Source organism: Schistocerca cancellata, chromosome 2, assembly GCF_023864275.1.
Source record: "Schistocerca cancellata isolate TAMUIC-IGC-003103 chromosome 2, iqSchCanc2.1, whole genome shotgun sequence".
Classification (NCBI taxonomy): domain Eukaryota; kingdom Metazoa; phylum Arthropoda; class Insecta; order Orthoptera; family Acrididae; genus Schistocerca; species Schistocerca cancellata.
In genome coordinates this window covers 234,671,891-234,688,099 of record NC_064627.1, presented here as the reverse complement: position 1 = coordinate 234,688,099, position 16,209 = coordinate 234,671,891, and the positions used below count along the sequence as shown (strand labels likewise).

At 39.3% G+C, this 16,209-nt stretch overlaps 1 protein-coding gene across 2 annotated transcripts in view; it reads left to right on the top strand.

Moving 5' to 3' along the window:
• The window catches only part of LOC126161563 (glutathione S-transferase-like), a 100,904-nt gene that overhangs the window by 61,084 nt on the left and 23,611 nt on the right, over positions 1-16,209 (top strand). For both annotated transcript variants that reach the window (XM_049917503.1, XM_049917504.1), the window contains exons 2-4: positions 886-1,021; positions 7,570-7,737; positions 12,738-12,880. In XM_049917503.1, coding sequence (XP_049773460.1) covers positions 886-1,021; positions 7,570-7,737; positions 12,738-12,880 — 447 coding nt within the window. The remainder of the gene's footprint in view (positions 1-885; positions 1,022-7,569; positions 7,738-12,737; positions 12,881-16,209) is intronic.

Sequence of the window (16,209 nt, the reverse complement as noted above, 5' to 3'; positions counted from 1 at the left end):
CACGAAACTGCATTCGGCGATCAGGATTGTCATCATCTTGCGCAGTAATCATGGAATGTAAACTTTCCACTTAGCAGCTTTCAGAATTCTTCGTATAGTTGCACTGCTAACACCCACTTCATGTGCACATTACGTAGCAGAATTCTGTGGAGTTTTAACAAACTTTTCCAACACGAAAGCTAACAAAGGAGGACTTGTAGCTGTATGCTGTCCTCCTGATCTTCCTTTGTGAATATCACAAATTGTTCCATGCAATTCAAACTTGTCAATGATGTGTTTAATTGTTAGGCAGGTTGGTGGTTCTGCTTCAAACTCCCACCTCCACTGACATTGCACTTCAATGGCATTATCAAACTTGAAAAACCTCTTTACAGTACATTTTCATTGCTCAAAAGTCAAGTGTGCTCCAGCCACTTTGTTTGCTCAAAACTGAGATGAAAGAACTAACTGCTGTTGAGTCAAAGACCATACAACAACACACTCATAACCCAGATTGAACGATAATATCGATATCTCAAAAGAGCCTGACAAAGAGTGTATACATTTTTTGGGCTGCCTCTGTAGAATATATACTATACATTAATGTAAGTAATGTCTCACTCTGAATAATTTTAAAAAAGATATTCTAAACATTGGAAACATTTATCCTGGAAGGCACTGAAGCTAATAAATATCAGTAGTTTTTACATATTTTGTTAGTGCTTGTGGTACTTTGAATTTAGTTTTTCATTAAAACAGTGAGGAAGGTAGTAGACAGAGAGATATGAATTAGAACCATTGATGTGGCAACACTAGAAGTAAATAATAATAAATAATATATTTTTATTTATATTAAATGTGCTCATATATTTCAATTTTTTAATTTTTAATATAAATGACTTCCAGATGGCACCAAAATGTAAATTAACTTACTTCGCTGTTATGGGGCTTGGTGAACCAATACGTTTTCTTTTGTCCTATGGGAAGATGGACTTTGAGGATATTCGTTATGAATTTGAGCAGTGGCCACCAGTGAAAACATGTAAGTAAGGTGTCTGAATTAATGTATACTTCATTTAAAACATTTCTTTTCTGTATCAGTGTAGTTGCAGAAATTGAATACAAGCAATTTAATCAAATATATCTAAATAAATTTTGTATGCTGAAAGGTGATTTTGTATCAAACAGTAGTATATTTAGGAAAAGAGAACTAACTCGTGAACTAGGGAACTTATCAAGCAGATTACCATCTAACAAAAATATTGAATTCATAATGTTATGTTGTGTATGATCTGACAAAGTAGATTTATATTTTAGGGGAATAGTAGTATTGGATGAAGCAATTTGAAGGGTCTCCAAATGCCTATTGCCATATGCCATATGGATCGCAATATAATGGCTGAGTTTTACAAACAACAAGAGCAATTTTTATTAAAAAAATGTCAGAACCAGAGTGAATAAGTATTTAACCTTGCTAGTTCTTGTAATTTACTTGTGCAGCTAGTCTGAGTTTATAACACCTTCATAGACACATGAGTAAAATCATACTGTATTTAACAGTAGAGTAGTTAATTTAATCTAATAATATTATTTTCTTTGTTTTTTATCTCTCCTTCTCTGTTTGTTTCTACTGAAGCTAACATGGTATGTCACACTGGTGGTATCCGGTAATACAATTCACAACAAACTTTAATATTGATGCAAATTAACATATTTTAAGTGAAAGATTGTAGTATAAAATGATAGACAGCTCAGGGATCATCAGTATTTGCATTTGACTTGTAGTACCACATTCTAATCCTGGGTGTGCTTACAAACTGTTTTCATTTCAGTGCATAGTTACGGTGAAATGGTATGTACTTTAATTCCTCTTGTTGTCTCTCATGTGAGGTATTGAGTTATCTAAACCATTTAACAGGTACCTGTAAACTGTATGTGCTTATCTTGACTTACTAAGTTGATGATGCCTCATATTTAACATGAAATTTTTTCCCTCAGGATGGTATTTCGATTCAAGCAATTCACTGCAAATTTAATAGATACTAACACCATTTATGAATGAAGGGTGCCAAAATTATCAAGACATTTTTTAGGTTATATACACTGAGATTAGGCCACTGGCTATAAATGAGACAACAGACGAATAAATAGACTACAAAACCACTTTGGAAAAAATACAGTAGTGATGGAGCTTACTTTGGAGAAATTCAAGTCGTTTGCCAAATGTCTGGATTCGTCTTGTGGCATTTCAGCTACTTGTGTTTCTATGAGACAAGTTATACTTTTATTTCAGTTATGTATGGCTCTATCAAACATGTTTGACTGTCATATCTCTAACCGGATATCACCACTGCATTTCTTATTGGAGACATAGACAAAGAAACAGTCATGGAGCAGCCATATTTGTTGACCAATGTGATTGGATTCTGGGTTACACACTGTAAATCTAAAAAGTCAATTATGTACACAATTAAGCATGTAACAATGGTTAATTTAAGTTAAATGCAACTTTAAAATCAATATTATTGCAATTATAAAACTCAGACCCATGTCTATATAGCCAATCAAAGACAACAGCCAGTCTTCATATTCATGTACACAAGTAACATAATAATTAATATAGAAATCAAGAATGAGATATACATGCGCTTTTGTGTATAGGTCCTAGGAACCAGGAGGTACTGCCAAGCTACAGAGGCCAATCAACCTGAAAATAAAATACAAATAATGGCAAATTTGTTATGTCTGAAAAAATGTACACCAATTCAGCATACAAGAAAGAAAGCTGACAAAGACACTACTGTAACTGGAAGTAATTTGCGTACATAAACAGCCACTTGAGAACACAAAACTCATGATTAATTCAGAGAATTTGTTTAATATCAATTCTACTTTTCTGTCAGTTTTTGAACCAAAACAAGTTAGACAATTGCCATATTAAGCTACAACAACAGTAATCATAATGCTCTTTGGCAAATGGCTGACTCCTGATGTGTGTTGGAGGAACCATAGAGAAGAAGATTATCTACTTCTCCAGTTTTACAGATGTGGATTGGGGAAATTCTGGCACAAGGTAGAAAATCATGCTGTTTGTGGAATTCTGGTACTAGTACAAAATCATATACAGGCTACAACTTCATATCCTGATGGGTGATATGATAGTTCTCAGTATGCACAAATCTATTGCTCTTTCACTGACTGAAGTCAAGTACAGCTGTCTCATTGAAGTAGTGAATGAAGTAATTTAACTGACAGTTTTCATGAAAGTACCAAATCTGAAGAAACTATCATACTTCATCTTATAATAACAATGAATATTCTGGAAAACTGTCATGCAACTCATATTTTCACATGAAAATCAAGCACATTCAAATAAGGTTTCACTTTAAAAGTATTACTTTTCTGTAGTGTATTAAATGACTTTGTATTCAAGTGAAAGGTCTTGGATTAAAGTTTGATTTCTTTTAGTATAATAAGCTACATAACTTAAGATGCAATATAAAATGTAAAATGTTACAGTCATGTGTTATCATCGGTCACCATAAATGTTGCTATAGTGTGTTGGCCCAGTCTTTATTTTTCAGTGTTTGTACAGTAAAATTGAAATAAATTGTTAAATGACTACATGCTGTGTCCATGAATCATCCCCTTCCAAATATTATTGTATAACTGAGATGCTGAGCCATTGATAGGCACATACAAAACTCTGAGAACTTTGCTAACTTTTGGTCAAATCCTTCTTCAGAGATGTAGAGTATACATCTACACCTGCACCTGTGCTTTACAAGCCTCCTTGTATTGTGTGGTGGAGAGTGCCTCTGGTACCATTATCTTCCTCTAAGTTCCAGTTGTAAATAGTGTATGGGAAGAACAACTGTCTATAAACTCTCTTAGAAGCCTGTAGAGCTATATTGTGCATTGTGCCAGCACTGCAACTCAGGTGTGAGGGGGGGGGGGGGGGGGTGTAGGAAAAGACACAATTGGATGATAAGACAGATATAACAGATGCTGTGCTCAAGGCAGAGGGCACAAGGAATAGCACAGAAGGGTGAAAAATGAGGTTACAAATTTGGTAAAAACGTCCTTGGTGTGTGTGTGTGTGTGTGTGTGTGTGTGTGTGTGTGTAGTCAGATGATGGGTAGCATAGTTGGTTCAGACTCTGCAACATCTGCTATGGATGAAAGTCCCTCTCAAGAGTGGCAGTCTCTGCTGCAGTTTGGGCACTTGAAATGTGAAAGACTTCCACCAGAGGCCACCCTCTCCTTCCATCTTGCCCTCTTCCTGATGTCTTCTTGTATACATTCATTCTCTGCAAGCTCAACCCCATTGCGCACAGCATGTCGCCACTTGACACGGTCACTAGCTGTATTTTTTCAGTATTCGCTCAGGATCCATGAGCCTGACATGTCCCAGCCACCTTAGACATTGGTGGTTTAGGAGTGCATGAATGCTGGTTGTGCTTGCAAGCCATAATACTTTGGTGTTGGGTACTCTATCCTTCCAAGAGATCTGAAGGATCTTTCGGAGATAATGGAGATGGAAGCTGTTCAGTCGAGATTCGTGTTTAGCAAGAGTTTCCCATGTCTCACAGCTATACAAAAGGGTGCTGATAACCCAAGCATTATATGCTTGCAATTTAGTTTTTAATGTGAGTAGTCCATTCTTCCATACTCTGTTTTTCAATCTACCCATGACAGCCGATGCTTTTGCAATTCTTTTGGTAATCTCAGTGTCCGCAGACAATTTGCTACATATTGTAGATCCCAAGTAGGTAAAATCGTCAACTACCTGCAGAGGATTACTGTCAGTGCTGATGGCTGGAAGGTTGGTGGTGCTGTGTGCCGCGATCTTTAGTCTTTTGGAGGCTGATGGTAAGACCAAGCTTCCCACACGCATGTGATAACTTATACTGCAGCTCATCCTCAGAGTTTGCTACCAGAGCTGCATCGTCTGCTTATAACAACTTCCGAATAACAACTGTATTGACTTTTGTCTTTGCCTTGAGACGGGCAATATTGAAGAGATTTCCATCACACCTTGTTTGTAAATACACTCCCTCCTCACAGTCTCCAAAATCAAATCTCAGCAGAAGGGAAAAGAAAATGCCAAACAGAGTAGGAGCTAGCACACACCCCTGCTTTACACCACTATTTACAGGGAATGATTCTGTTGTTTTGCCGTTGAAAGAGACTGTTGCTTGCATTTTCTCATGGAAAGAGACAGTTAGCTATTATTGTAGTTTAGATGGGCAACTAATCTTCTGCAGCAACTTGAAGAGCCCGGTTCTGCTCACTAAACCAAATACTTTGATGAGGTCAATAAAATCAATATACAGTGGTCTCTGCTGCTCAAAGCACTTCTCTTGCAGTTGTAGAGAAAAAATTATACCCACGGTTGATCAGCCAGGTCTGAATCCACATTGGGATTCTTGGTAAATTCTAGATGCTAGGAATTGCAATTGCATTTGCATGACTCGTACATAAGCCTTCCCAGCTACACTCAACAGTGAAATGCCTTGGTAATTGTTGCAATCACTTCTATCTTCTTTCTGTTTATACAAAGTAACAATCTTTGAATTTTGCATACTTAGTGGGCACAGCCTTCTTCCCAGATGGTTGTGAGAAGTGAATGTAGGTGCTGAAGAAGGGCAGGGCTGTTATACTTAATAACCTCTGCAGCGATCCCATCTTCACTTGGGGCCTTTCCATTTGCTAGGCAGTCTATCGATCTGCCAAGTTCTTCGATAGTGAGCATTGCATCAAGCTCTTCCATAACTGGCATTTGTTTGATGGCATCAAGTGCATCCTTCCTTACTTCATTTTCAGCTGTACACAGCTCAAGGTCATGTTCAACCCAGCACTCCATGTGCTTGCCTTCATCAGTAATAACTTCTCATGTCTTCGTCTTCAGAGGAGCTGCTTTTTGGACGGTTGGACCAACTGCTTTCTTAATACCATCGTACGTTGCCTTAATGTCCCCAAAATCGGCAGCTTTCTGTATATCTGCACATAAATTTCACCTGTATGTTTGTTGTGCCCTGTTCTTTGCTTCACTCCAGTCATCCCAAGTTCTTCCGTTTGGGTTTTTTGTATAAGAAAGCAGGGCTTCCCATTTTGCCTCAATGACTGTTTCCATCTCCTCCAAATTTTGCTCATGCTAGTCCTTGTATCTATTCTTTTTCATTCCATAGACCAATACTGGTGAGTTGTAGAGTGTCAGAAAGTTGTGCCCATTTTTTATCAATATTTATTTCTGTTTGTGCATTTCTTGATAAAGCACTTTCAAAACTACTGGCAAATTCTTGTTTTCATTGAAAGCTATGAACATGATATGTGTTGATCTGTGGTTGACCTCTCTGTTTAGCACGGTGATATTTCTTAGGCGTGAGCCTGTCTGCTTGCCACCAGAGCATGGTCAGTGTTGCATTCAGCACTATGATAGCTTCGTTTCAGTAGGACATTTTTTTAGATCTGAATGCCAAGCTATGACAAGATCAAATTGGTGCCAGTAATGAGAGAGGGGATGTCACCAGGTCACCTTGTGTTGATCTTTAAGTTGGAAATATGTGTTTGTGATACACAGACCATGAAAGCAGCATACTTCCAGCACTCTCTGGCCATTATCATTTATTTTTCCCACACCGTGATGACCCGGGCAAGTCAGCCACATGCCATTACCTGACCCAACTCGAGCATTAAAGTCACCTAGAATATATAGTGACTCTGAGCCAGGCACTTTGGTTATTCTGTCACTGAGTAAATCATAAAACAGATCCTTCTCTTCTATGCTGGATGATAAGGTGGGAGCATACACATTAATGATGTTGATAGTTCCACTTGAAGAGTATACTTGTAAAGTAAGAATCTGCTTTGTTCCACCAGATGGTAGCACAATGCTGTTCAGGAGGGCGTTTTTAACTGCAGTTCCTACACTTTGAAGTCTGGGCTCATCTTGTGACTTCTCCTGCCAGAAGAATGTGTAATTAGCTTCTCTAATAGAGGCCATGTCTGGTAGCCGCGTCTCCTGTAGTCACACATTGCCCTAATTTGAGCAGTGGAGCTCCCTATCAATAACTGCAGTCATTTACAAATGAAATCAACCTCTTGGGAATCATTGATGTACCTTGGGCACATGGTCCTGACATTCCAGGTGGCAATATGGAATGGCGGTTTCTTTATTATTTCCTTTTTGTTTCTTGTAGGTGTACTTTATCTACCTGCTTGTTGAAGATCACTTCTAACCTCCACACACTGTATGAAGCAGGGTGATGACTTAAGAATTATTTTATGACTAAATTTAGAAAAAAATGTTGACAGAAAATCAGTTTTTCATTTTTGCAAGAACTTGTGTTGTCTCACTTTGAGGTGCCACATGTGTTCAAGGATTCAAGTTATAGCAACAATATGAATAGCTATTCTGCATCATAATTAATAATTCATGTTTTCTTTTTGTTTTTGTATTTGATTACTGGAGAAATACAGCTCTATATATAAGGATTTCTAAGTGAACTCACCAGTACAATCAATTTCATTTATGTGATTTCTCTTTTGTATATGTGCAAAAGATGATTTATTGTTTCCAATTTTGAAGCTACACCATATGGAAAGCTTCCCCTTCTTGAAATTGATGGAAAGAAGATGCATCAATCCACTGCTATATGCCGCTATTTAGGCAAGAAGCTGGGGCTGGCAGGTGAAAATGATTGGGAATCTGCTGAGATTGATATGGCTGTTGATACAATAACAGACTTCAGATTGAGTAAGTCTTGTGTTTATTAATATTTGAAATATGGTTTATGAAATAATTAATTTCATTCTAGATGTATAATGTACTAGCACAGTGTTTGAGAAACAGAATCCACATGTTAAGGATTGAAACCTACTATTTGGCTGCTCATTATTGTAGATCTAGTATGAGAAAAGGTGGAGTTGCAGTTTCTTTATAGAAATAATGAAGCATATAAATCTCTAGATTTAAGTGAATACTGTGCTAAACAGTGCTTGGATGTGTGTGGCAGAGAGATAACAGAAGATAATGCAACAGTTATTGTGGTGTCAATGTACAGGGTTCCTGCTGGAACTTCATTGTTTTTCTCTTTTCCGTTGCTGTCTAGGAAACCTAATTCATTCATTGTAATGAGCTACTTTCATTTGAATTTCTTAACAGACAATAGAAACAGAATAGACCTTGTACACCTGATTGCTATTACAACTTAGTGTCAGTGGTAAAACTCTCAAACTAGAGCACCAGCCAATTCCAATACTTCAGTAGACATGTTTATACACAGGGATGGATATAACAATTTAACAGTGAAAAATATTATAGATGTGCTCTTTGACCATGATGGATAGTTTCTCATCATAAAAAGTAAAAGTAAAGTAACTTTCATTTGAAAAATCTGGAGGACTAGTATCAAACGAACCATGGAACACTTTAATCATAAACTACAGCTTGTGGACTGGTTTCCTGTGTATGCTATTGTTGATGTTACTTCCATATTTAATATATTTGTTAATGAGATTACAAGTGTATTTGAAGAAATATTTCCTAAAAATTTAGTGGAAACCTTTTTAAATCAGGTTATAGGCCTTGGATTGCTATGGGTGTCAAAATTTCTTGTAGAACAAGAAAGGAGCTTTATGCAGAATGCCAAGAAATCAAATAATCCAAACAAGATTATAAAATTAGAAACTGTACAGTAAAATTCTTAACAAGACTGTACATAAATAAAAATAATGTTTTTGACGGCAGGAATTGATAACTCAAACAATAAAGTAAAAACTATCTGGAATTTCGTACAGAAGGAAACAGAAAAGTGCAGGTTTTAGAGACTGAAAAAAATAAATAAAAGAATGCGGATAATCTCATTGTGTCCAAATGCAGGTGCTGATGTTCCAAAAAAAATCTTTTTAATAGTAACAGAACAAATAGGGTTATGAGGCTCCATAAATCAAGCCAGTAATTTTCTGCGAGCTAGTGTATATAGCACAGTACAACAGAATGAGGTAACAGGCACTACACAGGAAATTGAAAGAATCATTAAGTCTGTGAAAAGTAAAAACTCTACAGGAGTTTGCAACATATTTAATAATTATTAAAATACTGGTATATCCATGTAAGTAAAATCCTTTTCCACATTTTTGATGCATCAGTTACGCAAAGAATAGTTCCTGAAAGGCTTAAAATAAGTTGTATAACCACTGTATAAAAAGAGAGATATGGTGGATCATGCTAATTGTCAGTCAATCTCACTGCCCTCTAGTTTTTCTGAGGGTTTGGAGGAACTAATGTGTGCCAGAAGTATTAAGCATGTTAGTGATCACAATATCATCAGCAAAAGTCAATTTGGATTTCAGAGAGGGTGATCAATAGAAGATGCAACATTTGCATTTTCTGTCAATGTTTTGGGAGTCCATCAATAAAATAATGAAAATGTCTGGAATACTTTGCAACCCAACAAAAAGGTTTGACTGTGTCAGACACCTAATACTGTTACACAAAGGTAGGTGTAAATGGTGCAGCAGAAATTCATACTTTTCTAATAGAAATCAGAAAGCAGGTATCTCACCATCATCAGAGTGGGGTATCATTACATGTGGAGTTTCTCAGGGCTCAGTCTTGGGCTCTCTACTTTTTATTATTTTTATTAAGCTGAGGCCTGAAGCTGAGGGCTACACTGGAAGCAGTGTAGCTACTTGGAGGGTCTCATGAGCCAGGCAGGTCTCAACAGATGAAGCTGATAAAGTATGTCCTGTGATGCCCCATTTTTTCCCATGTCATTTTCCATAGTACTTTTCCCCAACGCCTTAGGACCCAGTGGCGAACCAAATGGAAGAGGAACACTTCACAGCTGAGATTCCAAACTGTCATGTCAAATGAATTGGGTGTAAAGATGCTGCTCATGACAGTTCACTGCAGTTCTGGCTTGTGAAATAACCTGTCTGATACCCATGTGTGTGATGTATGGTTTACAAAATCATAGTGAGTGGGTTACTTCCTTGTAAACTGAGATCCACCTTAAACTACCAGGTGAATGGCAGTTTCTCCTGTCATTCTGTTTAAAGTTCAACGGTGATGGGATAAGGATGACTGTGACAATGGTAGATATCTTAATATAAAATGTAATAGTAGCATTTACATAATACCATAGGATGATACCACAACAAATCTGTATGACTGACTTGTTCTGTATCCTATGATCTGTTCACAATGTGGACCACAGAAACAAAAAATGATGGATAAATAAGTAAATAATAGAATGGAATACCAAGTAACATGGCTAGTTGTCCACTTAGATCTTCACACTATCAGGCCAGAGCATATTTTTCACCTTAAACATATTTGTTAAATAGGGTGCTGATGGTATTTACATGCCCAACAGACACAATAATGAAACAATATTGTTGTATTGTGATTCACTAGCTTTACATTATAAGAGGCAGTCAAAAGAAGCTGATACAAATGGGGAAAAAAGGATATAAACTGTTTACTACCTCTGGAATAATCATTGTAACTGTTAAAAGATTTATCCCACTGTGAGATGGTCAATGCCTTCATGGAAAAATGTTTGCAGTTGCCTGCAGAACCATGATTGTACCAGGCATGCACCTCTTTGTCTGATGCAAATTGATGACCATGAATGCCTCTCATTAGGGTTCCAAAAATATGGAAATCACATGGGGAAAGATCAGGATTGTATGGAGGCTTTGTAAGAGTTTCCCAGCAGAACTTTTGGAGTGTAGTCAAATTAACAGGCAGGGCAGCTCCAGGAAAGCATAATGACTTTTTTTTCTTTTTAACTGCTAGGGCCCACTGTTCACTGACTTTCTGGAACACAGAACCCAAATTACTGCACAGCACTGTGTGGGAACTTTGTGAAAATTGTTGCATTGTAGTGCATCGTCAAATCCAAACACCCAGGAAAGTTAACAATAGCATCATCATTCTACCTGCATACATTTTATTTATTTAGCCTGAGAATTTATGACAGTACATTGTACTCTGGACCATTTTTTAATCATGGCATATATTTCTTGAAATTTTTTACACCCATCACTTTAGAAAAAGGTAATATTGCAAAATATTTTATTACTCTATACATTTCACAAAAACAGTTGACTGACAAACTATTGCTGCAGTTTTGTTTTTCTGAATACTCCCTTACTGTGTAGATGCAGTGCTTGATCAAGTAATTCTTCTCCGTTGATTTGAAGTTCTGTCTGTTCATTATTATTGCATGTTGGTATGCATTATACAGTTTGATCCCAGGTTGGAATTAACCATTCTGTAATAGGATTGTATTGTCTGTTGTATGTGTACATCATTTGTGTCTTGTATGGTAGATTTAATGATTGTCACACCAAGTCATATATTACACACCTGTAACACTCTTTCACCTATTTTCTGATAATACAAAATGAGCTGCCCCTCTTCAAACTTTCTTGATGTTCTTCTTCAATCCGATCTGGTAGATCCCATACCACACAGCAATACTCCAGCAGAGAACAGACAAGTATAATGTAGGCAGTCCGTTTAGTAGACCTGTTTGTCTAAGTGTTCTGCCAGTCAAACATAATTTTTGATTTGTCTTCCCCACAATGTTATCTCTGATTATTCCAGTTTAAGTTGCTTGTAATTATAATTCCTAGATATTTAGCTGCATTTGCAGTCTTTAGATTTATGTGATTTATTATGTAACCAAAATTTACCAGAGTCCTTTTAGTACTTACGTGGATGACCTTAGGATAATTAGGGCCACTTTTTGCTGCATAGATATGTCTTGTCTAAATAATTTTGAAATCAGTTTTAAACTTATGATGATTTTACTAGATGGTAAACGACAGAATCATCTACAAACAATCTAATATGGCTGCTCAGATTGTCTCCTAAATCATTTATATAGATTAGAAATACCAAGAGCTTATAACACTTCCATGTGGAGTGCCAGATATCATTTCTGCTTTACTCGATGACTTGTTATCAGTTACTACGAACTGTGAAGTTACTGACAGGAAATGGTGGATCTAGTCACACAACTGAGGTGATACTCCTTAGGTACGCAATTTGATTAGAAGCCATTTAAGAGAAAAGATATTGGAAGCCTTTTGGAAATCAAGAAACATGGAATCAATTTGAGATCACCTGTCAACAACACCCTTTACTTCGTGTGAGTAAAGAGCTAGTCGTATTTCACACGAACAATATTATCTGAATCCATTCTGCCTATTTGTCAATAAGCTTTTTCCTTTGAAGTAAATCTTTGTCTGAACACAGTATATGTTCCTAATTTATGCACACACTATATTTACATGATGTGTGTGACTAGATTTAGATGGAAATCAGGGGGGAAATTTACAGTTATTAGTAGGCGACCAGTGATAGAAAGTGGAGTTAGGTTCAGCTCACTGTGTTATAACTCTGCAAGTGTTGATTTTTATTTTTGTTCCTCACAGCTCAACTTATAACAAGAAATATAATCAATCCTTTAAGTTGTATTTGTTTCTATGTACTACATTAGTATTAGGTTGTTAGCACTTCCTGGACTATAATAGTACTGAATTTTTATCAAGTTTTTAATACTTCATGTATCTGAATAAAATCACTTAGAAATATAATTTCTGGGACTAATTACACACAATTTAAAAAAAAATCATAATTTTACTGACAGTAATAAATATTGAGTTATGTGTTTGCAAATCTGTGTTTTCACATTTATGTTCTATTAATAACAGAAACTTGTTTTTCCTATTTTGACGCAGAGTTAAGTGACTATTACTGGGAACCTGATGAAGCTATTAAGCAGAAGAAGAAAGAAACTGTGTTTAATGAAACACTACCCTTCTATCTTCAAAGGCTTAATGAACAGGTGAAGGAAAATGGAGGATATCTTGCAGCAGGCAAGGTAAGTAACATTACGTGCTCTACTGAGAGTATAACAATTCTTTCCAAGTGACAACCCCAAGGTTGTGGTAAAGCTAAATACTAAAAACCAATCTGCTCTCTTAGAAAGCCTAGCCCCGCAGTACCATGGAGGAGTACCTGCAGAATTAAGAAAGTGTGGAATAATTCTATAAATAGTCAGTTCTAAATCAGCCCTTAACATTTCTTGAATAATGGAGTTTGGGATATGCACTCTCAAGGAAAGGCATTATCTCGGGTTTACGTCACAGTGTGGTACACTGTTTTAGCAGCTCAGATGTAATAAATACAAAATATATTATTCAGTTGACAGGGAAATTCCATCTTGTATGTGATATTACTCAAGTATCATCCATGATTATTGTTGCCCACTCATTTGTTAAGTGTTTTATGACTTTCTGCACTATAGTGACAGTATTAAAAATGTCTATTACTATGAAACTGATTAAGCTGAGAAAGAGGCCCACATGATTATTGGTTATTTTAAACTGAATTGATCCATTGGAATACACAAGAGATTCCAGAAACATACTCCAAAGAAAAAACATACAGTGGGAAAACTTCTAAGCAGTACCATCCACATCACACCTACACTTTAATATGAACTTTCTCACCTGTCCATTGCAACTGATAATAGTTATTTGTAAATCACTGGAAATCAATAATGATGGCTTATGATTGGAACAACTGATGAAATCTTTCTATCCACCTGCTCTTGGAACAACTGATGAAATCTTTCTATCCACCTGCTCACACCCCTGAGAAAAAGAAATAAATTCACAATTGATGGTATTCATGACATGGTTGTCTCTTTGTTGTATTCCGTTCTTTTTTGTATATAATCATACAGCTGACTGTGTTTGTTTACATGCAGAATTCATATGAAACTGTGGATGCTATTGCTGTTTTGTTGTAATTTCTAAGTACCATGTTGGATCTTCATAATACATAAATGGTGCTAAAAACTATTTATTTATTTCTCATTTCTCATCTATAAAAAGCAAACATGGCAATACTGTACCATTGCTAAATCTGTGTGAGAATTGGATACACGTTCAAATCTCCTTCTCTTCCCCCTCTCCGCCCATCTCCCCTGCTCCTTGCCCACATCCTCCCTCTCCCCTCCCCCTCTCCCTCTGTCTGTACATCACAATCTTCCCCCCTCTCCCCCTCACCACACCTTCTCTCTCTCTCTCTCTCTCTCTCTCTCTCTGTTTATTCCTCCCCCTGCGGGTCCAGGGTAAGAATAAGCCCGAGGTATTCCTGCCTGTCGTAAGAGGCGACTAAAAGGAGTTTCAACCGTTTCGGCCTTCAATGTGATGGTCCCCCTTGGGGTTTGACCTCCTTTTTTCAAAATTCTACAGAAGTACGAGCCTTTTGGGGAAGGACGCCTTACGTGGTGTATCACTGGTCCTCAGTGCACTAAGACCTTGGCACTCAGCATTGTAACGGCGTTGTAACCACACCCACTATTCCTCAAATTGGGCCTAAACGCCTGATGGGTTGCACAAGTTACGCCCATAGTGCGTCCCCATCTGCACCTACGATCATGATGGACTTTCCATGGCACCCGAAATCCAGCACGGTAGCCAGCCCGTTGTGGTGGGGTCGTCATGTACCCTCTAGGTTGTAGCCCCCTGACAACACAGGGATCGGTTGCCGATACCTGAGCTGCACCCTCCCCACATCAGCCAAGGAGTAGATGCCCATCTCCATAGGGCATCGGGACTCCCGGCAACGGTCATCCTGCCAGGTGGCCCTTGCTGAGGCTGGGTGGCGCCCGTGGGGAGAGCCCCTGGTCGGAGTGGGTGGTATCGGGGCGGACGTTTCGCAGATGAAACGTCAACATGTATCAGGTCGCTCTGCGGCAGAGTCTTTTAAAAAGAAAGGTACTGTCTCTGGTTCTGGTTCTCCTGCCCTTTCCCCCTTGGCCACTCCTTGGGAGGAAGGACAGGCCCGCCGGCTTGGGGCGAAGTACTTCCCCCGCTATTTAGTCTGTTCTCAGACCGATGGGGGGACGTTCGCCACCTCCAAGCCCATGTTCTTTGTCCAGCACATCGAGGACATCTTCGGGGAAATCGAGGCTCTCAGTAAAATGCGTTCGGGGTCCGTTCTTATAAAGACTGCCTCCACCACACAGTCGGCGGCGCTCCAGGCATGCGACCGACTACGAGACATCCCAGTGTCTATTGTCCCACATCTGGCACTGAATAGGATGCAGGGGGTTATTTTTCATCGGGACCTCCTGCTGCAATCTGATGAAGAGATCTGGAGCGCCGAGGCATGCATTTCGTCCGGCGAGTTCAGCGTGGCCCCAAAGACCGTCGCATTGATACCGGAGCCTTTATCCTCACCTTCGAGCTGGAACATACCGAAGGCTGACTGGGGACTTTACTCCTCCCTGGGGACCTTTCCGGACCACGATTTTCTCAGTTGTGACAAGAGGAGGTAAAGGTGATGTGCTACCGGTACGACGTGCGACCTTACGTCCCCGCCTCCTATGCGCTGCTTTCGGTGTTGCGCTTTGGGCACATGTCGTCACGGTGTGAGGCTGAGCCCCTTTGTGGCGATTGCGGACGTCCTCTTCATGAGGAACATAAATGCAACCCACCACCTCGGTGTGTCAATTGTCCTGGCATCCACTCGCCTAGATCTTTAGACTGCCCCGCGTATCAGAAGGAGAAGAAGATTCAAGAATTAAAAACTTTGGATCGTCTCTCTTATTCTGAGGCCAGGAAGAAGTATGACCGCCTCCATCCCGTGACATTGACAACTTCGTTTGCCTCAGTCGTGTCCACTCCTTCCACAGTATCCTCACCCCTATCCTGTCCCCCCTCCACCTCCTCACCCCATCCGGGGTCTACACCTCCGCCTCCAAAATCCCTCCCTTCCAAATCCTCCTCCCTCGTGGCCCCTGCCCCCTCTGCCCCGAGGGCCACCTTTCCTCCTCCTCCTCCTCCTCCCCCTCCGCTGCCTGAGAAGCAATCCTCTTCTCAGGCGTCCATCGGGGAAACGTTCCGGACCCCGGCTTCCGAGGTCCGGCATTCCAAAATGGACCCCGCGCGTGAGGACCTTCTTCGGGTCCAGCCCACCATCCCCGTGCCTCAGCGGCCTTCCAAGAAGGCCTCCAAGAAGAAATCTTTATCCCCCTCTCCACCCTGGCGCGTTTCATCTGACGCTCCATCTGTGAGTCGCTGCTCCCAGCCGTCCTCAGTTTTGCCAGGATGCTCTGATGCCAGGCGCTCAGCTGGTCTCGTCAGCAAATGATGCTGCCCCTCCTACGCAACCCGGGGAAGTGGCCGCCGCTGGCGA